At 38.3% G+C, this 27,194-nt stretch overlaps 1 protein-coding gene across 50 annotated transcripts in view; it reads right to left on the bottom strand.

Moving 5' to 3' along the window:
• TTN (titin) overlaps window positions 1–27,194 on the bottom strand; it is a 269,971-nt gene that overhangs the window by 77,193 nt on the left and 165,584 nt on the right. For all 50 annotated transcript variants that reach the window (XM_032479832.1, XM_032479831.1, XM_032479812.1 and 47 more), the window contains 44 exons: window positions 26,964–27,103; window positions 26,411–26,537; window positions 25,468–25,610; window positions 21,136–21,259; window positions 20,345–20,611; window positions 18,559–18,656; window positions 17,690–17,858; window positions 17,332–17,598; window positions 16,959–17,225; window positions 16,596–16,874; window positions 16,096–16,504; window positions 15,866–15,990; window positions 15,496–15,762; window positions 14,416–14,685; window positions 14,023–14,325; window positions 13,628–13,930; window positions 13,177–13,364; window positions 12,972–13,086; window positions 12,580–12,864; window positions 12,318–12,469; window positions 11,477–11,624; window positions 11,143–11,320; window positions 10,730–10,851; window positions 10,350–10,637; window positions 9,940–10,236; window positions 9,635–9,821; window positions 9,070–9,185; window positions 8,682–8,981; window positions 8,271–8,570; window positions 8,072–8,177; window positions 7,781–7,977; window positions 7,391–7,696; window positions 7,011–7,289; window positions 6,138–6,437; window positions 5,736–6,038; window positions 5,262–5,624; window positions 4,635–4,937; window positions 4,199–4,498; window positions 3,404–3,700; window positions 2,836–3,120; window positions 2,449–2,742; window positions 861–1,160; window positions 449–757; window positions 170–360 (listed from right to left, as the gene is read on the bottom strand). In XM_032479832.1, coding sequence (XP_032335723.1) covers window positions 170–360; window positions 449–757; window positions 861–1,160; window positions 2,449–2,742; window positions 2,836–3,120; window positions 3,404–3,700; window positions 4,199–4,498; window positions 4,635–4,937; window positions 5,262–5,624; window positions 5,736–6,038; window positions 6,138–6,437; window positions 7,011–7,289; window positions 7,391–7,696; window positions 7,781–7,977; window positions 8,072–8,177; window positions 8,271–8,570; window positions 8,682–8,981; window positions 9,070–9,185; window positions 9,635–9,821; window positions 9,940–10,236; window positions 10,350–10,637; window positions 10,730–10,851; window positions 11,143–11,320; window positions 11,477–11,624; window positions 12,318–12,469; window positions 12,580–12,864; window positions 12,972–13,086; window positions 13,177–13,364; window positions 13,628–13,930; window positions 14,023–14,325; window positions 14,416–14,685; window positions 15,496–15,762; window positions 15,866–15,990; window positions 16,096–16,504; window positions 16,596–16,874; window positions 16,959–17,225; window positions 17,332–17,598; window positions 17,690–17,858; window positions 18,559–18,656; window positions 20,345–20,611; window positions 21,136–21,259; window positions 25,468–25,610; window positions 26,411–26,537; window positions 26,964–27,103 — 10,367 coding nt within the window. The remainder of the gene's footprint in view (window positions 1–169; window positions 361–448; window positions 758–860; window positions 1,161–2,448; window positions 2,743–2,835; window positions 3,121–3,403; window positions 3,701–4,198; window positions 4,499–4,634; window positions 4,938–5,261; window positions 5,625–5,735; window positions 6,039–6,137; window positions 6,438–7,010; window positions 7,290–7,390; window positions 7,697–7,780; window positions 7,978–8,071; window positions 8,178–8,270; window positions 8,571–8,681; window positions 8,982–9,069; window positions 9,186–9,634; window positions 9,822–9,939; window positions 10,237–10,349; window positions 10,638–10,729; window positions 10,852–11,142; window positions 11,321–11,476; window positions 11,625–12,317; window positions 12,470–12,579; window positions 12,865–12,971; window positions 13,087–13,176; window positions 13,365–13,627; window positions 13,931–14,022; window positions 14,326–14,415; window positions 14,686–15,495; window positions 15,763–15,865; window positions 15,991–16,095; window positions 16,505–16,595; window positions 16,875–16,958; window positions 17,226–17,331; window positions 17,599–17,689; window positions 17,859–18,558; window positions 18,657–20,344; window positions 20,612–21,135; window positions 21,260–25,467; window positions 25,611–26,410; window positions 26,538–26,963; window positions 27,104–27,194) is intronic.

A 27,194-nucleotide genomic window follows, 5' to 3' on the forward strand; every position in this document is an offset into this window, starting at 1 on the left:
CAGATAGTATTTACTAAGTAGCTTTAAGTGCATGGTGCTGAAAACTATACTAAAGGTTTTTGTGTGTGGTTTTGAGTTTAGTCATTAAATTCCAAGGTTTTGCTAGAATGGTGTTAATTCAGAGTCATGTCCTTTTAACGTGCATAAGAAAATACTTAGAAGAGTTTACCCCGTATCTCCTCTCTACAGCAGTGTTGGTGACTTCTTCCCATTCAGCTTTCTTCCTACTTGCATCGCGTTTGTCAATGACATAATGGGTGATTTCACTGCCACCATTGTCTAGAGGGGCATCCCATGTTAAGTAGCAAGATTCAGCTTTAATGTCAGTAACAGCAAGATTTCTTGGTGGGGATGGACGGTCTGAAAAGGAACCAACAGAGGAGATTGAGAAGGAAATTCTTGAACAGACACCAGATTTTGTATTTTTATAAGAAGGCACGTCACTTACCGTATACTTCAACATGAACATTTCGGAACACTGAGCCAAGGCGGTTAGAAGCAGTGACTGTGTAAGTGCCTTTGTCCTCCCGGACTGCTTTGGGAATGCTAAGCTCAGTCTTTGCCTCACTTCGGGATACTTCTTCCTTGGTTATCTTAAGTGCATCAGTGGGTTTTTCAATCACTTTCTCATTCTTGGACCACTCAATCTTAGGCATTGGAAGGCCTGTCACATCTGCAGGGATGTTAACAGGCTCTCCTGCCTTAACTTTGATAGTGTCTCCTCGAACAGACAGGCGCAACTTAATAGTTGGAGGCACTGTGAAGAAAAGGGAAAGAAAAAAATAGCAAAGTCATAAGGCTGTTTGCTCTACCTGTGACTAAAAGTACATTAAAATCATTATTATGTTCAGATCACACACCTTCATCATCTTGTATGACCACATTAAGAGGCAGGGACGGTTCACTTTCACCAATTTCGTTGACAGCCTTGACACGGAACTCATACATTTGGTGTTCATCGAGGTCTTCAACCAGAAAAGACGTGGTTGGGCAGAGTCGCTTGTTAACTCTTTCAAAGTCAGGTTTGTCGTGACGCCGTTTTTCAATAATATAGCCTTGGATGGGGCTGCCACCGTTACTGCGGGGCTCTTTCCAGTCAAGGGTGATAGTGGACTTGGTCCTTTCCGTATATGTGAGCCTCTCGGGAGACGTTGGAGGGCCTTTAACCAGAAGCAAGTTGAAATGAAATGACAAGAATAAAATAAACATTCATGTTAAAAAATAACATTTCACTTAAATTAATTATGTGAAAACCAGGTTTCTGTTTGTTATAATGTTACATCTGTCTTTAAAATACTAAAAATGTACCAGGATTACAGGCATTCATATAGGCAGAATTTTTCTTAGTAAACTCGATAGTCAAGATTATTGATTAAAAATAAACCGAGGTACACATATGCTTTTTTACATTTTGCATTTTAGATATTTTACCTCTCTCACTGGGGAAACTTCTAATTTTAATGAACGAGGAGGGCTGTCTCTGAAGTTTTGCTTTGAATGACCAGCTGAGGGCAAAGCATTCCTCTCTTATTAACAGACAATGGATATGTCTACTGAACACACTTTGAACCATGCTCTCTCAAGGGCGGGTTTAAAATGGAGTGGAAAGAGAATGTTTGTAATGCTGCTGGAGTTTTGTGTCTTGACAAACAAAACAGAACAAGCTTTGAATGGTAAAGGTTGACCCAATCCATTGACTGTTACTGCAACCCAACTCTGTTCTGTTCTTTATGGCACAGAGCGGTAACTTAAGCAGTAATAGACATTCTGAGATGAGCTGTTACAGTGAGAATGGAATCTTGGTTTCTAGGGGGAGGTAGTGGTGGTGGAGGAATAATTCCTCTGTCTCTTGGGAATGGGTCATCCTCAGAGACTTTGCTTTCCTGGATGGGATGTCAGTGTGTATTACCAAGTGTGTGCAATTTTAGGGCCTTATATTTGTTCATGTTGGTGAAGGAGATTTCCTTTGGTTGGTCTTCTATTCTTTGGTGGCTCTTTCTGGTTTGGGGGCTTCCATATCCTTCCAGTGTGGGGACTACTTGAGGGCTAAAAGGAGGCCAAAGCATTTATGCTAAGGCAGTTATCTGTCCTGTAGTCTTTCAGAAACAATGAACTCTCTTTAAGTAGTAGACTATTAAATTTCTCCAGTATATTTTATTACTAAGATGTAATATTTCAACTATTTTTAGGTTATTGCTAAGCTCCAGTGATTCAGGTTTTTCAGTACACAAAACTATGTTGTTTTGTGCAAAAATTACGTTGAAAATATAGCAAATATGCTTTTCTTAAAGTTGCTGGTAGTTATTTGGTTTACCTTTCTTATTTCTCTCCAGCCATAGGTCTTGAGACTATTGGAAATTTGAAGCCATAAATCTCAATACATAAATGACATAACTAGAAGCAGTCAGTATTTTACTTTGAAAACATAATGAAAACTTTCTCTCTTACCTAGTGGATCAACTGCAAGAATTGGTCCTATTTCAACAGGAGGGCCACAGCCAAACTTGTTCTTGGCAATCACACGGAACATATATTCTTGTCCCTCAAGGAGACCCGTGATATCACATTTGGATCTTTCAGTCTCTATTGGCTGTCTCCAGGTATGCATCTTAGCATCTTTTCTTTCAATAATAAAGCCTGTGATGTCACTTCCTCCATCATCTTCTGGATCAGACCAGTTAAGCAGACACATCTTTCTGTTTGTTACAACAGGTTTTAAGTCAAGAACTGGACCAGGGACATCTGAAAAATAAAACAGCAACAACAAAAAAATCAATGCAGTAAGACAGTATCACTTGGGAAAAATCCTATGGAAATCCATGTAATATTCCTTACCAAAAACTTCTACCCTGGCTGCTGCAAATTTGGAACCACAGCTGTTGGTAGCTGTAATCACATATCTGCCATGATCTTTTCTCAATGCATCCTTGATAATTAGTTCAGATTTGGTTCCAACGTTCTCTATTACAACACGGTCTTTATCCAGGTCTCCTTCTTCTTTGGTCCACACTCTTGTTGGCACAGGACGACCAGTTACCACAGCTGGAATTCTAAGAGTTTTCCCAGCCATTATCTGTATTCCAGCCTTAACAGAAACATCTAGTTCCACAGTTGGAGGCTCTGTTGAAAGAGAACAATCATGAAATAAAGATGAAAAAGAAAATCCTATAAAATAGATTAACAGGTTTATACTGTATAGCACAGGGAACTATATTTGATATCTTGGTGAAAAAGAATATGAAAACAAATATATGTATATTCATGTATGACTGAAGCATTGTGCTAAACACCAGAAATTGATACATTGTAAACTGACTATACTTCAATTTAAAAAAAAGTTAAAAAAAAAAAAATCCCATACTGGGAAAACATCCATAATCTTATTCATGTGACTTTTAAGTACCTTGTGGTTCAGCCACAGTCACAGGTTCTGTTTCTCCAGGTGGTCCTTCACCTGCAGCGTTGACAGCGCTCACTCGAAGTTTATAATCGGCACCCTCTCGGACTTCTTTGACAGTGTACTCACGGGCCTTGATCATCTTCTCTGTGCAGCGTGACCATTCATTTGTGCCAACCAGCTGCTTATCGACAAAGTAACCAATGATTTCCCCACCACCATTGAAAGCTGGGGGTTCCCATGCTAGTTCAATAGCTGTAGAACTTGTGTCAGTGACTCTCGGGATAGGTGGCCCAGGTGGAGCTAGAATGAATGCAGACACACAAATCAGAACTCACTGATGGTTTTAAAATGTACAGTAGCTTACGCTATCCCACTTTCTTTTTTTTTCCCCCCAGTGTGTTGCAGGTATATGGGTAAATACTGTTTTGTGAAACTTTCAAGTTATCTATACAGATGTTTGAAATTTTACATTGCAACCTCAAGAGACATGTCTGTAGTCACGTCTACTATTGCTAGTGTTTAGTTTGATTTTTTTCCAGCTTTATTTAATAGATCCTATTGTCATATACCACATGTAAGTTTAAGGTGTACAATATGATGATTTGATACATGCATATATTGCAGAATAATTACCACGATAATGTTGTACCACATAATAATACCCCTACCCCCTCACATAATTACCATTTTTGATACCACTTAAGATCTGCTCTCTTGACAATTTTCAAGCATATAATATAGTACTGATAATTATAGTGACCATGCTGTACCCTACTTTCTTCTTAAGGGATTACTTACAGATTGGATCATGTGCTGTTTTGGGATCTGAAGGGGGACTGAACTTTCCAGGTCCAGCTGCATTTTCGGCACATACTCTGAAGACATAGGTGAGACCTTCTAATAGGCCTTCTACTTTGGTCTTCAAAGCATTCAGAAGGTTTCTGTTGACACGAGACCAGTGTGTACTGTTAACCTCACGTTTTTCCAGCCAGTAACCCAGGATGGGGCTTCCATTATCTTTTGGTTCATTCCATGTCACTAGCATACTGTTGCTGGTAACATCTTCCACAATGGGCTTATCAGGTGCGTCAGGAGGTTCTGATTAAAAAAAAGGGGAGGGGGCATACTTAAATTAATTCCCTAGTATGAGATAAGAATTCAAGTTTACAAGCTGTGATAATGTAGATACCAACGTATGATAAAAAGGCAAAGTTTAGATGCTAAAGAACCTTACCAAATGGATCTTTAGCTGTAAGTGGCTTTGAAACACATGGTGGTCCAGGCCCAAACCTATTTTCAGCTCTTACACGGAAGAGGTACTCCTTTCCTTCAATCAACTTCATCACTGGGTATTTGCAATGTCTAAGGGTAGCAGTGACAATAATCCATTCTGAGTCAGGTTTTGTCTTGTCTTTCTTTTCCAAAGTGTAGTTTATAATTTCACTGCCACCATCATCTAGGGGTGGTTCCCATTTACAGAGGACTGAGTTCTTTCTAACATCTTCGAATATGAAGTTGATTGGTGGTCCTGGTATATCTGGTATTGAAAGAAAGAAGTGATTAAAAATTTGTGTAGAAATGGTTGCAACGGAAAATGTAAATGTTTAGTGTGCTTCTCTGACATCAGCTTCTGTTTTTCCTACGTCTGTCTATCTTTGTATCACATTAGCTGATGAATAACAAAGTCAGTTGACTTCTTTTACATAGCCAGGAGAAGAAAATGGGACTGAGAATACCTTGCTGAAGCTGTTTCCCATTTCTTTTAACTCCCCGACCCTGCCCCAAACTCCTTACTTTTGTGTTTTACTAAAACTCTGATATTAACTTTCTTCCATCGGGAAGCATAGTTTTACCTACTTACCTAGCACACTGACAGTACAGGGAGCTTTTGCAATACCGTGGTCATTTTCAACTTTGATCATAAACAGCCCGTGGTCAGGTCGGAGAGAATCTCGGACACGTAGCTGAGATTCTCCTTTTTTACTATTGTCGATACTCAAACGTTCTGTAAGAGGCAGGAAAAATGGCTCTTCTTCTTGAACTTCACCCCTCCTCCTCCTAACTAGGGGTGCTGCTCGCTTCTTAATTTCCTCTGGTATGATGACTTTTTCATCCTTTAGCCATGTAATAGTTGGGTAAGGTGACCCAGAAATAGTTGCATCAAGCGCTATTTCATCACCTCGCCTCACTTCTAGGCTTGTTCTCATAATGACTTTCGGGGCATCTGTAATGATTAAAAACAATACTTGTTTCAATTCTGATTAAAATATCTGGCAAAATGTTATTCTCATTTGTTTTACAAGGGGAAATGGCAACCCCATTAAACAAAACGTACCAATAGGATCTACAGCTTTGGTTGGAGGAGTGGCCCTAGAAGGTTCGCCAATACCAGCAGCATTTTCTGCTCGCACACGGAATTGGTATTCCTTTCCTTCTTCAAGTCCCTTTGCTGTATAGGTCAGGACTGGTACCAGGTGTTCATTGCACCTCTTCCATCTCTCTTCACCCTTAGCAATCTTCTCTATGATGTAACCCATGATCTTGCTCCCTCCATCGTACAAAGGTGGCTTCCATGTAATAGTCATTGCCTCAGCTGTGGGATTATGAACCTCAACATCTACAGGTGGGTCAGGGGGCTCTGAAGACAAGAAAAAACTGTTAAAATGGGGAACCCATCTTCTTAAAATAAAAATTGCATGTTCACTACTAGCTACATTACATTCATGCCCAAACTTACGCTTTGGATCTTGAGCAATGACTGGATTTTTCAGTTCAATATATTCGCCTCCACCAATCTTGTTGACAGCTTTGACACGGAAGAAGTATTCACCATTTGGTATGAGATCTTTTACAGTCCAAGATAATTTGTTCTCACCAGACATGACTGGTATATATGTCCTTCTCCCGGCTTCTCTGCGTTCCAGGACATAATGAAGAATTGGGCTTCCACCATCATATTCTGGAGGTTCCCAGGTTAATTTACAAGAACTCTTGGTGATGTCACTTGCTTTAATATCTTTGCATGGTCCAGGTAGGCCTGTTAGAAATCAAATTGATAATTATTATTGTAATCTGAAAAGTCAGCATATTAATAGCACACTCTTTCTCTAAGTAGGACTATTCACATCTTGGTAGAATAATCTTTGATGTGCTGAGTGTCCCTTACATTGCAGACCATGTAGCATCGTTGGCTCCCAACTACTAAATGTCAGTAGCTCCCCTTTGTTCCAAGCAAAAATGGACCCCCAAATACCATCCATGTGTGGGGAGGAAGAGGGCAGAAAATGTTACTACCCTGGTAGAGAACACTATGAAAAAATGCAAATACAATGAATAATGAATACTGGTTCTTTAAATGTTTTTTGGGTATGCTGTATCTTTTATTTATACTAGTACTTCACATGGAAATAATTACAACAGAAGTAAGTTGGTGTAATCAGAGTTTAACTAGCTTTAGAATTGCTTTGCTTCTCATATGGGAAGAAATAATCTGAAAGGACATTCAGTTTACGAATGGTCAACTCATGAAGCCATTTATCCTAACACTGCAGAGTTAACTAATTTTCCCAACATGTGAAGAATGTCTAGTGTATCATCAAAGAATGATTACCTATGACTTTGACATTGATTGAGGCAGTTGCTGAGCCAAGCTTATTCTCCAGGGTAATGGTGTAGACTCCAGCATCTGCACGGACACTCTTGGGAACTTCGAGGTGTGCAGAGATGTGATCATTCTTCATTGTTAATCTATCACTTGCTTTAACATCTTTGCCATCTTTATGCCAACTAACGGTTGGAACTGGGACAGCTCTGAAGGGAACAGGAATGCTTAACTTTTCACCTTCAATGACAACAATGTCGTGAGTCTCCAGATCAATTGTTGGCTTGCCTGTGAGACAGAATCCAAAAGAGGTAAAAAAAAAAAAATGTCAAAAATGCAATGCACGGTAAAGCCCATTTTTTAAATTATAAAAGAAACTGTGTCCTTACAGTCTGGGTCTTTGGCAACCACGTTTTCAGAGATTTCAGATGGCTCACTGACACCAACAGCATTGACGGCTCTCACTCTCAGAACGTACTCCTTGTCAGGAACAACACCTTCTTCAACCTTGTATTTCAAATCTTTTATTGGGCGAGAATTAACTCGCATCCATTTCTCAGTGCCTACTGGACACATTTCAACATGGTATCCTATAATAGGACTTCCACCATTTTTCTCTGGAGGTTTCCAAGCAATGGCAATGTGCTTTCTCCCCGCATCTGTCACGTGTAGGTCAAGGGGAGGTGAAGGAGGACCTGAAAAAAGAGTGAAACATTCACATCCACAATCTCATCCTCAAGCTCTATACAAATATCCTTTGTCTAATCAGCACTACTTACTTGTTGGATCTTCAATGGTCAGGATTTCTGTGGGTTCACTTGGGTGACCAACTCCAGCTTCATTCTCTGCCCGAACCTGAAACTGGACCTCTGTTCCTTCAATAACATCAGTTACTCTGAAGTTACAGTCGGGTCCTGCGGTCTTTCCAGCTTTCACCCAACGGGTACCTAACTTTTCTTTCTTTTCAATGACGTATCTATTGAAATAGCAAAGCATTTCATTAGCATTAATACAGTTAAGAATTTTCAGCCAAATGCAAATTTTTCTTTATGAATTAATTAAAATTCTACCTCTGTATTGGTTTTCCACCATCATTTTTAGGTGGTTCCCACTTCAGGTCAACATGTCGTTTTGTGACATCAACCACTGCCAGAGCATAGGGTGGTCCCGGGGTGGCTGAAAGCAAAATATTCAGTGGTTAGAAAAGTGAGAGGGAAAAGTGATAATCCTTTACAAATGGTGTCACAAAGACAAAGTTAGAGAGCATACTAAAGGTGTCTTTGGCCAGGACAGAGTCCTCGACTTCACAATAGTCACTTTGTCCTATGGCGTTTTCTGCAGCAACTCGGAACACATATAAAGAACCCTCTGTCAATGGGGTCACCGTGCACTTGGTGTCCTTGACAGTTGTGTCCACTGTTTGCCAGCCTTTTCGTCTCACATCTCTCTTTTCCACAATGTAGTTGGTGATAGGGGACCCTCCATCTTTCTCAGGAACTGTCCACTTCAGGTCTGCCGTATTTTTGGTAATGTTAATAACTTCAAGCCAGCGAGGTGGTGATGGGGGATCTGAAGAAAGAAAATACAATTTTTTACTGTCTAATATTCAGTCTTCACTAAATTCTCTAGTGATCGCCAGGAGATCATACAGCAAGGATGCAATAACCAAGAGTGACTTACAGAGCTTCTCCCGGCAAAGCACAGGGTCACTGGGTTCACTGGGTTCACTCTCCCCGGCCTTGTTCACAGCTCTAACTCGGAATGAGTATTCCTGCCCTTCCATGAGCCCTGGGAGCAAATGCTGAGTGGTGGGAACCCCTTCAGCCACTCGGACCCAGTCCTCTGTTCCCGTCTTTAGCATTTCAATGACGTAAGACTCGATCTTTGCCCCTCCATCATGTTCTGGCTTTGTCCAGTTCAACATTAATGATGTTCTGCCTATATCTTTCACGGTTGGTTTTCCAGGGGGCCATGGAGGATCTGCAAGCCAACGAAATGAAATCATTATTTAGACTTGTCAAAAGGAATTAATATAAGTTTCAAAATCACAGACGTATATAAATAATACCTATGGGATCCTTTATTAAGACTGGCTCAGTTGATCTGCTTGGTTTTCCAGGTCCTGCAAGATTTTCAGCCAACACACGGAATCTGTATTTTTTCTTATTGGTGAGGCCTTTCACTCTGAATTAGGAACAAAGTGTGAGTTGAATACCATGATAAGAAGCAGAAACTTCTGTTTGTTTTACATAGAAGAAGCTAATTTATTTCTATTGTAATTTGGAAATTTAACTGAAAATATTTCAATATAAAGTAAAAATTGCCCTTTAATTGTCATACACTTTCGATTTGGTCAAATGTATCTATCTAATTATAGAACCTCTAAAAATAATCATTGTCATAATATGCTGGGGGACCAAACCCTTTGAAACTTCCAGAAAGTTTGATATTTTACAGTAAGAAATTAAGAAATAAGTCCTTCAATGGAATTTATATCATTTTTGAAATTATGTGGTAATAGAAAAGTAAATAAAAAACTGTATAATAATATATAATCATATTTAATCAAAAGGAAAGAAAGCTAAAGAATAAAAAATTGCTATTTTAACATCTTGATGAAAACTTGGGCATACCTGAATGTTGTGTCCTTTATTGGCATCTTATTGCATCTAACCCATTTATCAGTATCAGGATCTAATCTTTCAACCCAGTATCCCGTGATTGGGCTGCCACCGTCATCGTCTGGCTCACACCAAGTGAGAGTCACTGCATCTTTAGTGATATCAGAAGGTTCCAGGCGAGTTGGAGGTCCAGGTGGATCTGTAGACAGGATAGTAACATGTTATATGTCCTATATATAAATATGACACCTAAATCCAAGTTTGACACAAGCATCCTTTTTTTTTTTTTAAAGCCTACTGATTAATGGGCGACTTACCAAACTGAAATTTGGCTGTTATTGGAGTGGCCTGAACTGGCTCACCAACACCATACATGTTTTCTGCAGCAACTCTGAAGATATATTCTTTATTGGGTGTTAATTTGGTTGCCTTGAACTTTGTATCCTTGACAGTTGACGAAAGCTTGTGCCACACTTCACTATCAGTCGCTCTTCTCTCCACGATATAATTTGTGACTTTAGATCCACCGTCATCACGTGGTGGGTTCCATGTTAGAAGACATGACTCGTTGGTGACTTCCGTGATGTCAAAAGCAGCTGGGGGTCCAGGTTTATCTGTGGATGACATTATACACTCAGAAAAAAACCCACTTTTTAAATCGTGTTTTATTATTTTTAAAAGTAGCTCGAATGAGTTTGCCCATTTTTAAAATGAGAGCCTCCCTTACCTAAGACATTCACTTCTACCACAGCGGTCGCCCGACCACAGACGTTCACGGCCTCGATGATGTACGTGCCAGTGTCACTTCTCTTACTATCGACAATTGTCACTGTGGATTTTTTAGGAACGTTTTCAATGGTGATTCTCTTGTCCTGCTTCAGAAGCATATCTGCCTTCGTCCAAGTTACTTTAGGTTCAGGCTTGCCAGTTACAGTAGCAGGAAGTTCAATCTTAGTTCCTGCTTTTACAGTGAGACCCGCAAGCAGCTTCACATCGAGGAAAATTTCTGGAGCCTCTGAGTTGGAAAAGATTATTTATGATGTTAGTAGGTTTATGCAGAATTAAAGTCACAGGTCTGGCTGGTAAACAAAAACCAAAAATAAGTACCCTGGGTGTCCACAGCCTGGATTTCATCTGTGGGTTTGCTTGGTTTGCTAGCACCTAGCCTGTTCAAGGCCTTCACGCGGTAGGCATACCACTTGCCTTCTTCAAGACCTGTCACCTCCATTCTGTCAGAAAACAAAATAAGATTTTACGTTAATGCATCTAATCTATTCCATTGTGCAATATTCATATTTCCAAAATTTATACCACTGGTATAATACTATCCTTTAAATTAATTGCTTCAATATTTTAACTAATGAAAACCTCGATTAAAGGGTAAATCAGCAGAAGTTTAAAAAATCAGATGGGCACACCAGGTAAATTCTAAACCTAACATGTTGATTTTCCAAAAGAAAGCCCATTTTAGTGAGTAAGAGTAAACATTTACTCTTGTGCCAAATAACTATAAAACTTACTTTGTTTCTGCAACTGGTTCTCCACAGGCGACCCATCGATCAGAACCACGTGGACATTTTTCAACTAAATATCCTTTGATGCGTGACCCACCGTCATATTTAGGTGGATCCCATGTTAGGAAGATGCTGTTGGCTGTTCGATCTCTCCACTTAACATTCTCCGGTGGATCTGGAACCGCTATAACAGTTTAAAGAGTGAATTAGTCTTAGATAAGCTATCTATGAAATCTCCATATTGCCAGCCTGTGTCTTTCCCCCATAACTTCAACTCCAGTTGTAAAAGCAAAAACAGGTAACAAGAGGTTAGGTAAGAAATCATCCAGAATGTACTCACTTGCAGGAGCTGACATATTTACAGGTTCATCAACATATGCGGGTTCTCCAGGGCCACACTTGTTACGAGCACAGACTTTAAATAAATACTCTTTTCCTTGAACAAGATCAGGAACTGTGAATTCTAGTTCAGTCACAAAGTCCATAACCTGGGACAAAGCAATACAGTTAATAAGCTGTTTTCCAAAAACTCTTTGCCCAAGTCAAAAGGTTTTTACCATGAGCAAGGTTACAAATAGAAGTTGTTTTGAATGCTAAGGATTATTCTTATATGAATTTCATATTAGAGAAAAATTGTAAAGTACGGCACATAATAACATCTGACCCTTAATATAAGGGATAACTGTTTCATAGTTTGTACACATTCAAAAGGTGGCAAACAAGGTGTTGATTTTTTTCTACCACCTTGGTTATTAGAAATATGATAAATCAAGGTAAAAAATAGTAATGGTATAAACTGAGGAGGAAAAAAAATGGCAGATCAGGCCAACTAAGGTAATCTAGTGGTGTGAGAAGAAGGACCATTACCAAGGAGTTAAGTACTTAGTGTCCTTAGAATGTCTTATATATTAAAAGGGTACATTGGGTACTTAATCAGGTACCACATGAGTAGATAAGTTTTATTTTTTAACAAATCCAGCTTAAAATTTGGTAAGTCTTGCTAAAAATGAAGCAATTATACCAGATTTTGGTTGAACTACCTCAGGAAGCATTAGCATCAACACTTTTAAAGCAAGGTCAAGGAAATATGTTTCATGTATAAAAACAGATAAACTGCATGGCATTCTGGGATCTCCCCCACTCTCTTTTCTGCAGTTGGTGCAATGCTGCTCAAAACTCACTTTAGTCCATGTTTTCCGGCTGACTTCTCGCTTTTCAATAAGATAACCAGTCAGTGGACTTCCTCCATCATCATCTGGTGGTTCCCAAGTTAAATGTACTGAGTCCTTGGTTATCTCACCAAATTTCAGTTCTTTGGGTGCACTTGGGCGAGCTGAAAAAAAAAATGCAGTCAGAAGTCATCATTAATAGCTTGAACCAATATTTGTTAATACTGTCAAAATCACCTTAGATAAATTAGATAACAAAAGTTTAGTTCCTTACCAATTACATTGACGTCAATTTCCCCAGAAATTGCTTTCACTGGATTTTCTAATTTCAGTGTATAAATGCCCTTGTCTGGACGTTCACTTGGAGAAATGACAAGTTCAGCATAGGCAGACAGGGTTTTCATTTTCACACGGTCCCCTGCTTCTAGTACTTTATCTCCAAAAGACCAGGTAGCAGTTGGCCTTGGATAGCCCGTACTTGGAACCAGGATCTTGATAGGATTTGGGACAATAACTTCCAGGCCATCTTTAAATGCACTTAAATCCATTGTTGGTTCAACTACCAAAGAGAAAAGTGAATGAGTTTCCAGTACTTATATTTAAGTCCCTGGTACCCCAAAGTAGCTATGTGCTGTTCCCACATCTAAAAGTAAAATATCCATTTACCAGATGCATCATCAGCAGTCAGAGGACCAAGAATTTCAGATGGATCTGAAACACCAGCTTCATTTTCTGCAGATACTCGATACAAATATTTATTTCCTTTTTGTAATCCAGTAACCTAAAATTATGAATCAATATTTGTAAAAATACACATACATTTAAGTCCATGATTATATACTGACTCTTTCTTTAGATGCACATGCTCTACCTTGTAAGTCAGTTCAGGGACAAGTTTCTTATTGCAACGAATCCAATTATCTTTTCCTTCTTCACATCGTTCGATGATATAGCCCAATATTGGGCCTCCTCCATCTTTCAGAGGAGGTTCCCATGTGAGCTGAACTGATGACTGAGTCTGATCTGAAGAATTTAGGTTCACAGGAGGACTTGGTCTCTCTGGAATGGAAGAAAGAGTTGGAGCATACCATTTAATTCAGTGACAACTTATTAAGATGGTGCTATTATCATTTCTATCATACCCATTAAAATAGGTTTAATGAATTCACTGGATAAAAGTGGGCACAAAATTCTACAATTTTGTTCAAATTTTTCTGATGTTCTTCCTTCTCATTAACTTTTAATTTGATTTATTTTAATCGAGAGGCTTAATTTCTGGATTTAATAGAGAAATTCTTTTTTTTTTTTTTTGATGGGCTTACCAATTGGATCAGCAACTTTGACAAAGGGTGTGGCTGTACTTGGTTTTCCAACTCCGATTCGGTTTTGGGCCCTGACCCGGAAACTGTACTCCTGTCCTTCCACCACATCAGTGACGGTTGCAGACAGGTCTTCAGCTCTTACGGTCATGGCAGTTTCCCATCTGATAGAAGCCTTGTCCCTTAATTCAATGACGTAGTTTGTGATCTCGGCACCTCCATCATACTCTGGTGGTTCCCATGTCAGTGAGACACCAAATCTATTCACATCAGTGATCGCTACATTCAAAGGAGGACCTGGAACATCTGGATTTCATCACAGAAGAAAACACAGGCTTCAGGTTATCTCAGGAATAAAAGAAAGGATAAGCTAGTTTACAATTTACTTAACTTCTTACCATATTTGCTCCTTGCTTCGACAGGACTGTCAGTTTCTACTGGTTCACCAGTGCCGACTCTGTTTCTTGCACTCACACGGAACAGGTACTCAACTCCTCCTTTTTGTAGTCCAGTGACAGTAAACTCACAACTGTCTGCACGGTCAGTGGCCAGAACCCAGGTCTTTCTCTTGATATCACGTCTTTCAACAACATAACCTATGATTTTGCTTCCACCATCAGTTAATGGTTCTTCCCAAGCGAGGCTCACTTCACCATCAAATGTTTCTGTCACTTCCAAGTTACGTACTGGCCCAGGAACATCTGAAATTCACATATAAATTTTTTTTTTAGTGTGTTAGCATGCTTTTAGTTGTGCTTTGACAGTAAAGTCTGAGTGACTCCAGGGCTTACCAATAACTTGTAAATTGATGAATGCTTCTGCTTTTCCATGTTTGTTCTGAAGGACAATTTTATACCTTCCTTTGTCCCCTTTCTTGGCTTCTGAAATTCTGAAGGAAGTTTGCTCAGCTGTAGTATCAACGGTTTTTGAAGAAAGGGGTTCATTTTCTTTAAACCACTCTGCTTCTGCTTTGGGGTAGGCCTCATAGGGCACCACCATTGTCAGGGGCTGGCCAACATCAACCACGAGGTCTTGATCAGCTGTCTTGATTTTAGGTGCAGCTAGTGAGAAAAATAACATGTGAATGCTTTTGAGTGATTTATTGTAGTCCAGCTATGCCCTAGCTTCTTCACTATGCATTTGTTAGCAAATATTCATTACATAACCTTAGAGGCATATCACAGTCACTTTACAGCAGAGAACTTTAGCTGACTTAAGAGTTCTCACAGCTTATTCTGCAAATTATCAGACTCTGAAGAACAGAGGATTAAGGATGATATGAAACCATAAAATCTCCATTCTTTGCCAATAATAACAAAGAACTAAACATAGAGCATAAAACATTTTTTTTCTTTTTGTATAAAGTAGACACCTCATACTTAGTTCATGATAAACCAAACTTGTTCTTACATACAAGAGGTATATTAATAGCTCTTTCAAATGCCAACCTATAAGGATGCCTTGGAAGCTTGGGTCAGGATGAGAACAGACCTAAGAGGCTCCACAGGGATTTGGAAAGAAGAAAAGAATGCTGCCATCTCTAGGTCTGGATTTGCTGGGAAGACTCTCAGAGCAATAGGTTAATTCTAGGAATCAATCAACAGCTGCCATGTGCCAGGAACTCTTCTAGGTTCTGGCATGTAAAAAGCAATGCTGTCAATTTCTTCTGACTCGGGGCACTTGGTGGTAGGAGGAATTAGAATAGTTGACTTGTGGATAGGGCTTAACAAGAATAAAAGGCTTTCAAAAGCATTTTCTCATTAATTAACTGAAATCTGAAACATACACTGAAATCTGAAAACTGAAATCTGAAACATACACAGTATCTGTGACATTGTGAAGATATTTGAAAATAAAAGAAAGGGACCTACCTGCCAGTTCAAGCTTAGCTCTGGCTTCTTTGTCTTTGGCAATAAATCTGTATTCACCCTGGTCTCGGGGCTTAATATCACAGATCTGTAGTCTGTGTATCTTTCCTTCACTCATCATCTGGTGTTTGTCACCCTGGACAATAATCATGTTATTTTTTAGCCATTGGACTTCCACCTTATCTTTGTTGAGCTCAGCTAAAAAGACAACATCAGCACCAGGGGCTTCAAGGATGTCTTGGGGAGGCCTGATGATCTCAACAGGGATTTCTGAAAAGAAAATGTGAAATAAATACAAACATGTTTGTACTGGGATTAACAACTTTTAAAAGCTGGCACTGATATTAAAATTGTCCTTCCACTTAATACGTACCTTCCACAAAGAGTCTAGCTCGAGACTTCCTGTCTTCTACTCCACAAGCATATTCACATTCATCATCCAGCCGGCAATCCTTAATAATGAGTCTGTGTACACTGCCATCCTTTTCAAATTTGTATCTAAAAGAAGAGATTGAATTACTGGTTAGCTTGCATTAACGGCCACTAAATTGCCAAAAGTGTATGTATAGCTACAGAAATAGAGATTAAGTAGCTTTCACGTACTTTTTGCCTTCTTTGATTTCTCTCCCATTTCTGTACCATTTTACATTTGCCTTCTCTCTGGAGAGCTGGCAGGAGAAGACAGCATCGTCAAACTCGGTAACTGTCTGGTCTTCCAAGTGTTCCACAAATTCTGTAGGGGCTTCTATGATGAGAAGGTCAGCAACAGATTTATCTTTTCCAGCAGTGACAATGTATTCACCCTCATCGGGGAAGCCACAGTCTTTAATGATTAGAGAGTGCTTATATTTATCGATTCTGTATAAAACACGGTTGTCAAAAGCCACCTCTTCTCCATTTTTCGTCCACTTCAGTCTTACATTGAGACGGTTGACCTTGCACCAGAACGTGACAGATTTCTTCTCCATTGTTTCAATATCCTGAAGAGGCTCAACAATCCTAAGTTCTTCCTCTGTTGGAAAGGAGAAGAAGAAGGTTGCTTTTAACTGTCTTCATAATAGACGTTGATTTTAAAAATTTCTAATGCTGTCCAAGTGTCTTACCTTCTACTATTAGATTGGCTGCACTCTTAACATTTTCACCTCTGTGATTGGTCAGAGATACACTGTAGTTGTCTTGATCATCTAATCGTGCATTTCTAATTCTGAGGGTGTAGACCAGGTCTTTTTGGAGAATAATGTATTTTGAACTGTCAAATATGGCTTCTTTATTTCTGAACCATTTGGCTTTGGCACCTTCAGTATTGACCTCACAGTTAAAGGTGACTTCTTGCTGTTCCTTCACACGGGTGTCCTTCAGAGGAACTATGATCTTGAGTTTTTCTGAAAACAATCAACAGGACTTCATAGTATGAAGCAGTAATAGATGCGAACAGAAGTAAACCCAAGAAATACAAACAAACTTACCAATTACTGTCAAGTGAGCTGCTGCTCTGGCGGCCCCAACCATGACTACGTAAGTGCCCATATCTTGTAGAGTGGCATCTTTCACCACGAGGATCCTCTTCTTGCCATCAGCAATAATGTCATACTTATCTCCAGATTCAAGTGTCTTATCATCTCTCTTCCACTGGACTTCAAAGCTTTCCTTTGATATAGAGCAGACAAATTCAGCCTTTTCTCCTTCAAGTATCTCAAGGTTTTGAGGCTTTGAGATAAATTCAGCTGCAAGTTCTGGAAAGAAAAAGGCGCAAGATATTGAAAACGTAAGCATCTGTACCTTAAATGCAACCAGTATGGTTTTCTTAAAATAAAATAGTCTTCATTGTAACTTTCATACCATGTACTTTGACTCTGCCATCAGTTCGAGAACTTGGGAGTCGGCAGTTGTAGTTGCCCGCATCCTCAAGGTGAGCGTTCTGAATGGTCAGGATTCTCTTCCGTCCATCAGTAAGGATTTCGTATCTACCTGTTTCAATGATCTCTTCATCTCCTTTGTACCAAACCACTTCTGCCCCAGGCTTGGAGACTTCACAAACCAGTTTTATGGTGTCTGTTTCACTAACTTCAATGTTGGTAAGATTTTTTGTAAAGACAGCTTCTTCTTCTGCAAGAAAAATTAAAAAAAAAAATTGAATTAAACTGGAAATTTTTCCCCCCAACATATATACTCCTGCAAAGAAAGACTTCACTCTTACCCAGGACTGTCAGCATGCCAGAAGTTCTCGCTGTCCTTACTTCACAGGAATATTCCGCTTCGTCGTCCAGTAGGCATTTGTTGACGACAAGAATGCGGACGGCTCCCTTAGATATGATGTCGTATTTTTTGCCCTTTTTAATTTCAGCACCATCTTTAAACCACTGAACCTATATTTAAGATAAATAAATACTTTTATCAGTTTTCTTTTTCCTTTGCACGTTCGTGCGTCCTTAAGGCGAACTGTTTTCCTAAGCTTTTCTAAAAGCAGCCATCATTTTGTGAAGAACCGAAGTGGTAAATACAGCTAAACCCCAAAAAGCAAGAACAAATTTCCTCAGTTATTATTAAGTGAGCAGCTGTGATATTATCAGTTATTAAAAATAATGGGACCATATTAAGTTTAGAGCAGTAGAGGGCTTTAGCGATCATGCAGACCAGCTCTTTTGCTTTCCAGATGTGTAAACCATGACTCAAAGGTGACTTGCCAATGGTAGTTAGTAGCAACCAGGAGTACTTAGTTGAGACATAGGAAATTACTGATACTTGTTTTTAGCCTAAGAAAACAGCAACTTCATATGGTTCAAATGAATAATTTCTAAATCTCCTGATTGAGAGTCCAGTGTTTTTCAAGTCATAGTAAATGAATAATACTAAAAAGAGAACAGTTAAATCAAGTATGTACTATCAAGTATGTATTTCATACTGAAGTGTGACATCTTCAATCTAATAATCGTTAATCTAAAAGAAAAGTGATGATCAGAGATAGGTTTGATTAACCTTTTTTTTTTTTTTTTTTTCCCATTTTGGCTAACCAAAAGTAAACACAGTTACCCAACAACACAAGTTAGCAACCACACAATCACAGACCTTGGCATTTTCTCGGGAAATTTCACACTCAAACCGTGCCATTTCTTTTTCCTTAACTTGAAGATCAGTGAGTGGTCTTAGGAATTCCACATGAGGAGCTGTAAGAGAAGGTCATCAGAATTCAAAATGAGGTTTCTAGAAAGTCACTCTGACATTACTGTAGTACGTATTAAGAAAAAGTGAGTCTTTTGCAGGCCTTTCCATCTTAACAGGCTACAACTGGCTTAGAAATCATTTGGAGCTCCCATTCAGGTGTGATACTTTGCATTTTACATCTTGGTAGTTTTCATAAAATTATGTGGCAACCTATATATATCCAACTAATTCTATCTGTCTGTCTGTCTATCTAATCTATCATCACCAGCTCAGTTCTTCTGAATGATAGCTGGAAGAAAAATCTTCTCCAGAGTTGAAAGTTGATACTGTCAAAAGAAATACCAGTAGCAAAGAAACATTATCTTATTTAAGGCAAGCAGCATAGTCTTTAAGAAATTAGAAGAATTCAACGATAGTGCATCTTGAAGAGCTATGATCAGTCTTGTCTATGGCTAAGAGGCTTGAGTCTGCAATTGAAATCATATACGTTCAGCTTTTTGTGTGTGTCAACTTCAAAGACGTCACGTATAAGTCAGGCACAAAATCCATTAGTGCGACAAAGCAACATGTTTTGCATGGGAGGGTGGCTTTTTTTTTTAATATCTCTTGTTTCATTTATCCCCAGAATTAAATTGGGGGATGCACAGGATTGGAGAGCTTCCCACATGCCCTTCCTTCTTTCAGGGGTACTTGTGAGTCTTTTCCAAGATGACCTTTATTGATCAGTGAGATTCTGGAACACAAGTGCTGGCTTATAGGCTTGAAGATCTGCTCAGCCTTCTTGGAGTGGCGACAAAGTAGATGACATAGTGAAGAAGGAGACCCAAGAAGCTACTCTGTCATAAGCTAAAGCAAAGCAACCAAAGTGGAAAGGATAAATACAAGACGCATGTTGAAGCACAATCAAAGCCACTGTTTTATAGTTATTGACAGATGGGGAGCAACTAAACCAAGCAGCAAGTATTGCACAAAAAGACAGACTGAAAAATGTTATCACTGGACAAATGAATGAATGAAAAAAAATGAGCTAGCATGTGGCATTTTGAAAAAAAGACATTATATATTTCACCAGAGGAAGAAGTAATGCTAAAAACCATTAGTGCTCTTTTCATTTATAGGACTCAAAGAATCCAGGCTTCGCTCATCTTCTTTTCCATTCTTATTCTCAGAGATGGCATTACGTGAGTGGGCTTGATCGTATTACAGCAAATCTCTAGCATGCTCCTATTCAAACTGAAATTTCACGCTCGTTTTCTAGTGGTTTCTCAAACCTGAGAATTCATTTTATTCCAAGTGGAAATTGCTTTCATTTCCTTTCCTTTTCTCTCTCTCTCTTTTTTTTAATCATGGCTCCCTTCTTGTCTTTTAAAATTCAATTTGTCCTCATCTGTATTGGGATATTCCTGCAGTAGGCTTAAACCCCACGTAGACAAACAGCATGTCTGCTCACTACTCAGTGAGAAGCATAGCAAAATGTGATCAGCCTGCCCTTCTCAGACCAGATGTGGCAGAAGGAACTCTCTCTCTTTTTTAAACACATAGAGGATCATGTTATGTCAGTACTGATACTGTTTTAAGTTGCCAAGAAATGCGATTAGGGCAAGAAGGGCATGCAAAAAGTGGTTTTTTGTTTGTTTGTTTGTTATCAAAGAGTTGCAAATGAAAAGTCCTGTGTAAGAAGAATACTTACGCACGACGTTCAGGTTACAGGAAGTCTTAAAATCCTTAGCATCACAAGTGTATGTTTTAATATCCTCTGGGGTACAGCCGTGTATAATAAGTTTTCTGACCCTGCCATCAGCAACAATTTCATACTTCTTGCTTTTGAGAATTTCTGTTCCATTCTTGAACCATTTCACCTTAGCATTTTCTCGTGATACTTCACACTCCAAAACGGCTGTGGCTTCCTCTTCGACCGTCTGGTCCTCAAGAGGCTTAGTGAATTCAACTGGGGGTTCTGAAAGAATCATACTAATTAGCCAAGGTATTTCTCCTTTCCTTCTCCAAGAGTTTCAGCACTTCCTCAACTTTCCTCTCACATCTCCAGGGATTTTCTGTTTTTAAGTTTCATTTGTAAATTTTGATTTCACTCAGATGTTTTCCTCTAATAATGATGTTTCATCATTATTTGTATATAGAGGAAAAGCATTTTTAAAGAATATGAAACACTGAGGAAATAATAGCCAACTCTTAGTTAAGAGAGTGATGGATACTTTGATAATAATTCTTCCTCCAGATGTTAACTGAATGCAATAAAAACAGTGGGGATGGAAAGACGAAGTAAAACCTATTCTAGCCAATTTTGGCTTTTTTTTTTTTTTAATAGTCTATGAGGCTATTTTCTTAGGCCAAAATTACACTTTCTGATATTTGGTGGATTTTAATGATTTATGGTACTTATATACAGATAATTGAGAGTTGGCATTATTTATGAACCTCTATATTATACATGTTTTTTAAAAAAATAAGCCATGCAGTTACCTTTCACAATGAGTTTGGCTTGTGTTTTGAAATCTTTTGCTACTAGTTGAACTTCTCCAGCATCTTCTAACTTTACATCCCTCAGAGTAAGTGTATGAACTCTTCCTTCTGAACGTGTGACCACCTAGTTTTTTGAAAAAAAGTGCAGTTTAAGAATATATGAATGGTAACCACACTATTTTAGTGATCATTTTGAAATGTATAGAAATAATCGAAACAACATATTATGTACCAAGAGCTAACACGGTGATGTAGGTCAATTATACTTCAAAAACAAACAAACTCACAGAAGAGATCAGATTTGTGTTTACTAGAGGCAGGGTGTGAGGTGGGGGCTCATTGAATGAAGGTAATCAAAAGGTACAAACTTCTTTTCATAAGATAAATAAGTACTAGGGCTGTAATGTACAACAAGATAAATATAATTAACACTGTTGTACATTATATATGAAAGTTGTTAAGAGGGTAAATCCTAAGAGGTCTCATCACAGAAAAAACAAATTTTTTCTATATTTTAAAATTTTATCTATATGAAAGGATGGATGATCACTAAACTTATTGTGGTGATCATTTCATAAGTCAAATCATTATGCTGTACACCTTAAACTTATACAGTGCAGTATGTCAATTATGTATCAGTAGAACTGGAGACACAAAAGAACATATGAAAGTGCAATCCAATATACAGAGGTGCATTTAGTTCATTCAGGTAAACAGTTTGAAATACTGCTTTCCAAGTTGTTTTATAATTATAAAACATGTATGTATTTGAAAATGATTTTAACCAATAGTTTGGAATCTTTTGAGGAAATTTTAGGCTTTTGTAGTTTCATAGTTACCTTTACATAATTACTAGGTGGCCTTTTATAGTGAAATGCCTAGGCAAATGTTTATGTGTGTGTGTGTGTGTGTGTGTATGTATGTATATGTATACATATATATCTGCCTCCATTCTGCTACTGGGTTTATATTTATATAAAGGAAGAACTTAGAATAGCTAAATAATAAAGGAAGGAAAAAGATGATTGCATATAGTAAGCTGAAAGTAAACTTCATGTTCTAAATGCTAGGTGTTTGCTGTGCAACGAGCTAGAATTCTTCCCATTTATTTTAGCAATTAAAATTATTTTGCAAACCAACTAAACCTGTGATTAAAATAATATTTTGTTCAAAAACACAAGTGAAGATGTTGACTCTTCTTCTCTTCAGATATTTGCATTTCAGGACTGGGAAAATCAGGTATCAGACGGGGCTATAATTGTTCATGTGGCAGGGAGCAAATGGATAAAAGAACTTCAGAACTAGTTAAAGCACGAGACCACGTGGTCTTAGAATATTGACACAAATGCTGCCACCACTGTTAACATTTGGATGATAAATTCTTGTTGTAAATGCAACCTTAGGTGGTTTGAAGGGGCATTGTCGTAGGAAAATGAATTATCAAGAAGAACACACCGCCTTGATATGGGCTGTCATTAGGTCCCATAACTGTGATTTGTGCAGCTGAAAATCAGGCTACAACCTGACAGGAAACCGTGAGACATTTGGAGGTTCTTCTAGTTCTACCATCCAAAATTCCATAAGACTCTGCGCCCTGTCATCGAGATTGATTTTGCACTGCTTCAGGGTTTACTTATAGTTAAGAATAATGTAAAAAATTTTGTTTGTTTGTTTGTTTGTTTTATCAGTGGAACTGTTACTATGCTGTGTAAAACAAAGAGTCAGGAATAAAGTTTCATATAAAGGTTTTTCCTTGATGAAGAGCTGGGCATGGTTATATTAATATATTGAATGGGAAAAAAACTGTTTTTATGATGACATTTCAATATAAATTTTCAGTTTAAAATTTGGACTGTGATTTAGGGCCATTTTTAAAAGTATCCAGGTTCTAATCCACCAACAGATATATGTTGTCTATTACACATTGTTTTGTCATGGAAATTTCTCTGAGGCTACTCAAGAATATTCTATCACCAAGAATTTGGCTAAGAACATAGTGGTTCTCAATAAATAGCTCATAGACAGTGTATGCTGATTACATTTAAAAAGGGCCAAAAACTAACAGGTATCTTATAAAAATAAACCAATAATGTGAATGCTGAAGATTTTGTGGTAGATTATATAAAGATAATATTAGAGGTTATCCTTAAAATATCGTTATTTTTTAAGGGAAGCATACTGCTGTAATGCAATAGACATTAGGACTGTAATCAACCAAACTATTAAAGTTTAAATACAAAATTATCAATGGCCATTTAGGACTTAGCAGTCCTTCTTGAACTGATGGCCAAAGGGGGGAAATACTCATTTCTGAAATTTTCTCTTTTGATAACCCAATACAATAATGTGTTTTTGTTTGGTTGATGTAGTTTACGGAGGCTAAACATTCTGTGAAGTAAAGATGAAAGGCCTGAGTTAAAGTGATAATAGCAAGTTTGTTCTGACAGATTTAATTTAAACAAAACCTGCAAAATATAATAAAATGACTATTCCTTCACAGCTTATATTTAAGTTCTTTTAAAAAAAGAGCCATTGACGTAATATAAGAGCAAGTTCATAAAAAGCTGAAGTATTTGGGTGGCTAAAGTAAAGGATTAAAATTCCTATGCCAAGAGAGACACAAAGAGGTGCTACAGAATTATAGTAAGGTGATCCTTTCTAATCTGAGAAAAGAAAGTTTAGTGACAATAAGACATATATATATATATATGTATATATTTTTGAGTAAAATGTAACTAAGATTTTTAGAAGTCTACATTTTAATTTAAAATAGTATAGTTTTCATTGATTAGAACCAATGAAACCGATCTTATAATAAAAATCTCTTCATTTGACCAAAAGATATTTAGTAGCAGAATAATAGTATCATTTGTCCTTAAGCAGTGTTCCTTTATTCAGATCATGAATTTATCTAGAAAGGATCTTGAAAAGTCAGCCAATCCTCTGCCTTTGACACACTTAATTGGATAAATGCACATTAAAAAAAAGCAAACTTGAAGGTGGAGATGCCTCCATCGCCCAGCTCAGTATTTAGAAGGCCTCACCATGAGGATGGTTTCCTCACATTTAACTTATTCTCTCGCTGCAATTTGAACATTTGACTGCTTTTTCTATCTTTAGTTAAAAAAAAAAAAAAAAGAGAGATCAAATTACTTGTCATTACTGTTCGTATAACAGACAGACTTTAACTCGAAGATGACTGTTAACTGAATTACCCTTTAATCACTTTGGTAGAACACTAGTTTTTTTGTTTTGTTTTAGAACAGGTGTTCAAAGGCATTTTCCTTGTAATACTTTAATTAACTTTGTGGCTCTTTGTTAAAGTAAATTCCTTTTAAATTATGTGAGTCTTAAAAATTTGATTTCTATTGAAGCCTCGATGTAACATTTGATGCTATTTCTAAAATACTGGAAAAAAAATTGACACAGGACAATGTAATGCCCTGTGCTTTATTTCCAACCCACGTTGGACATTTGCTATATATTTCATTTCAAGAATTCAAAATTAAAGGCACTTATCAAGATAATTTTGACAAAACACATTGTTTTAGGGGGCAAAATACATTGCTCATTTTGGGTAAATTGTATTTTGGGCCTATCTGAATAATTGCTTCGGTTTTTACGTATGGGTAAAATCTTGGGCCAACACCAGAAGCTGGTTATTTCCTAAAACTTTGTAAAGCATATTTGTTCATACATACGGAAAATCAGGGAGCCCTCCTCTCTTGCCAGTACCATCAGTTGCACTTTAAATAATCCACTTGCATTCCAGAATGTGCAGAGCTCAAAGCACTTGAGGGTTAAAAATAGCTTTGAAGAAATGCTTGAAGAGCAGATCTGCCCAAGAAGCTATCTCAACTACTTGATCAAACTGCCTGAAATGGAATTTCAATCCTCTCCTCTTAATCCCCTTATACGCAGAACACTAGATAGCATGGTGAGAATTAGCCATAGAACTTAGTCTGTACTGTTGTTCCCATGCATCGAATCAGAAAGCCTTTTTGATCCTTCCTGCCTCCCAGTTAATTAAACAAACTATCACTGATAACTAGTGAGTGTTTTGCCTTTTCCTCAAAAGACTAAAACTTAATTGTACTTAAAGTTTTAATTTCCATTTCGATAAAAATACCAGGTTAAACCCAACAAAAGTCAGAAGAATTTCTTTACAATTACTTTACAATTTCAGCAGAAATCAGGCTTGAGTAGGGAAAAGAAAGGGAAAGGGAGAGTAGGGGGCATAAGAAGGCAAAGAACTAGGAACACACACATGAAGACAGAAGAACCCAGAGAAAAAGGAAGAGCAAGACAGGCAACTGCACGCCTGCTTTTTACCTTCTCGCCGGGCTCTAGTTTCTTCCCTCGGAGATACCATTCCACTGGGATATCCTCATAAGACAGCTCGCAGTCAAAGGTGGCTGTTTCCCCTGCAGTTACTGTGACATCCTTCAGAGGCCTCAGAAGACCAATGACTCGTGCTTGGCGAGAGGAAGGAAACGGCTTTGGATCACTCATTTTGTAATGCCAAAAGAATCAGGACTGATTTAGTTCTTAATCTCCATGGTTGCTTTCTTCAAGAAGGAGAGAGCCACAGGCCTGCCCACTGTTCAAACTCCCATGAGAACGTGCCCCTTGGTGCTGAGGAGGGGAGAGCTGGTGGCTAGAGAATGGGTATCTGTAGGGGCCCTTTCGTTCTAATACACAAGGTCAGCAAGAAGTCTGTGCTGCATCTGTCTCTGCCAGGCGTCAAGTTCCTCTTGCTACATAGGTATGTGACTTCCAAAATAACTAAGACTCTGATTGGGGGAGGACAAGGGCCCCTCAATCACATAGCCTGTCTGATCCATAAACACTTTTGCACCTTCCAAAAATGTTAGCCCGATGCTGCCCGCCTCCCCTCTGGAGTCTGAAATGCCCACACAGCAAAAGTTATCTGTATGGTGCTGTAGTTGTACAGCCGCCTGAAGGATGTGGTCTTTAAGGGTTCTAAGTTAGACTCTTATTGTGTGTATATCTACTTTGAATGAAAGAATTACAAAGTAGGAGATTCTGACTTGCTTAATTTTCTTTTGTTCAAATGGTTAGGTCAATGAAATTACCAAAGCTTTAGAATTTGAACCACATGTGTATGAGAATGTCAGAGAAGTAAATACAAGAAAGTCAGTTCCTATATATTTTAATGTTTTCTAATTAATTAAATAATGCCAATTAATTTCACTCACATTCATTTGCTGCAAAAGTATATAGTTAATTTTCAGCAGAAACACGTAATACTTACGTTTTACTCGGAGGTGGGCACTAGATTTAACATTGGCAGCTTGGAAATCCACCCCACCGGTCTGGTCCAAGCGGCAGTTGTGCAGAATAAGGAAGTGCATTTTGCCTTCTTCCTTAATCTCACACTCCTGTACCAAAAGAAACAAAAGGGTTCATAGGAAGCAATCATCTTTGATATTTTTTTCTGAGGATATAATATGTTAATTAAAGGAATGTCACAAATGATTGGTGAGACTATAATTTTGAGTATTTTTGTGAAACAAAGCTTAGCAATACTATTCATGAAGGCAGTGTTTATTTTAGCTGTATAATTCTGAACCAACGAGCGGCATCACAGAATATCTACAACCTTAAACCACTATTCTGGATGAAAACTAATGCAAGTGTGCCTGTCCGTGCCCATACATAAACCCTAATATTTCTCTTTGGCTTCAGGTCTGACAGAGAACCTGACACCATGTTTTAAGTGCCCTGCATGCACTCTGACTTTCCTCCTGTCCTCTTTTATTTCATACAGCTCCTCTAGCTGTTGACAAGTTTAGAAATAGCCTTACAGGTGTTTGGAGTAGTGCCTCTCCCTTGAGTTTCCAGTTGGCATGGATATCCTCTTCTGAGATTTCGGTTTCAAAGCGGGCCGTCTCAGTCTCCATCACCTCCACACTGTACAGGGGTCGCACCAGTTTAATTTCCCGATCTAGAAAAGTGAAGGGTCAGCATGTATCATTAGCCTCTGGCAGAAATAACTCCAACAGCTTCAAGAGTGAAACTCGTGGAAATTTCCTTAC

The sequence above is a fragment of the Camelus ferus genome, chromosome 5 (assembly GCF_009834535.1).
Source record: "Camelus ferus isolate YT-003-E chromosome 5, BCGSAC_Cfer_1.0, whole genome shotgun sequence".
NCBI classification, from domain to species: Eukaryota; Metazoa; Chordata; class Mammalia; order Artiodactyla; family Camelidae; genus Camelus; species Camelus ferus.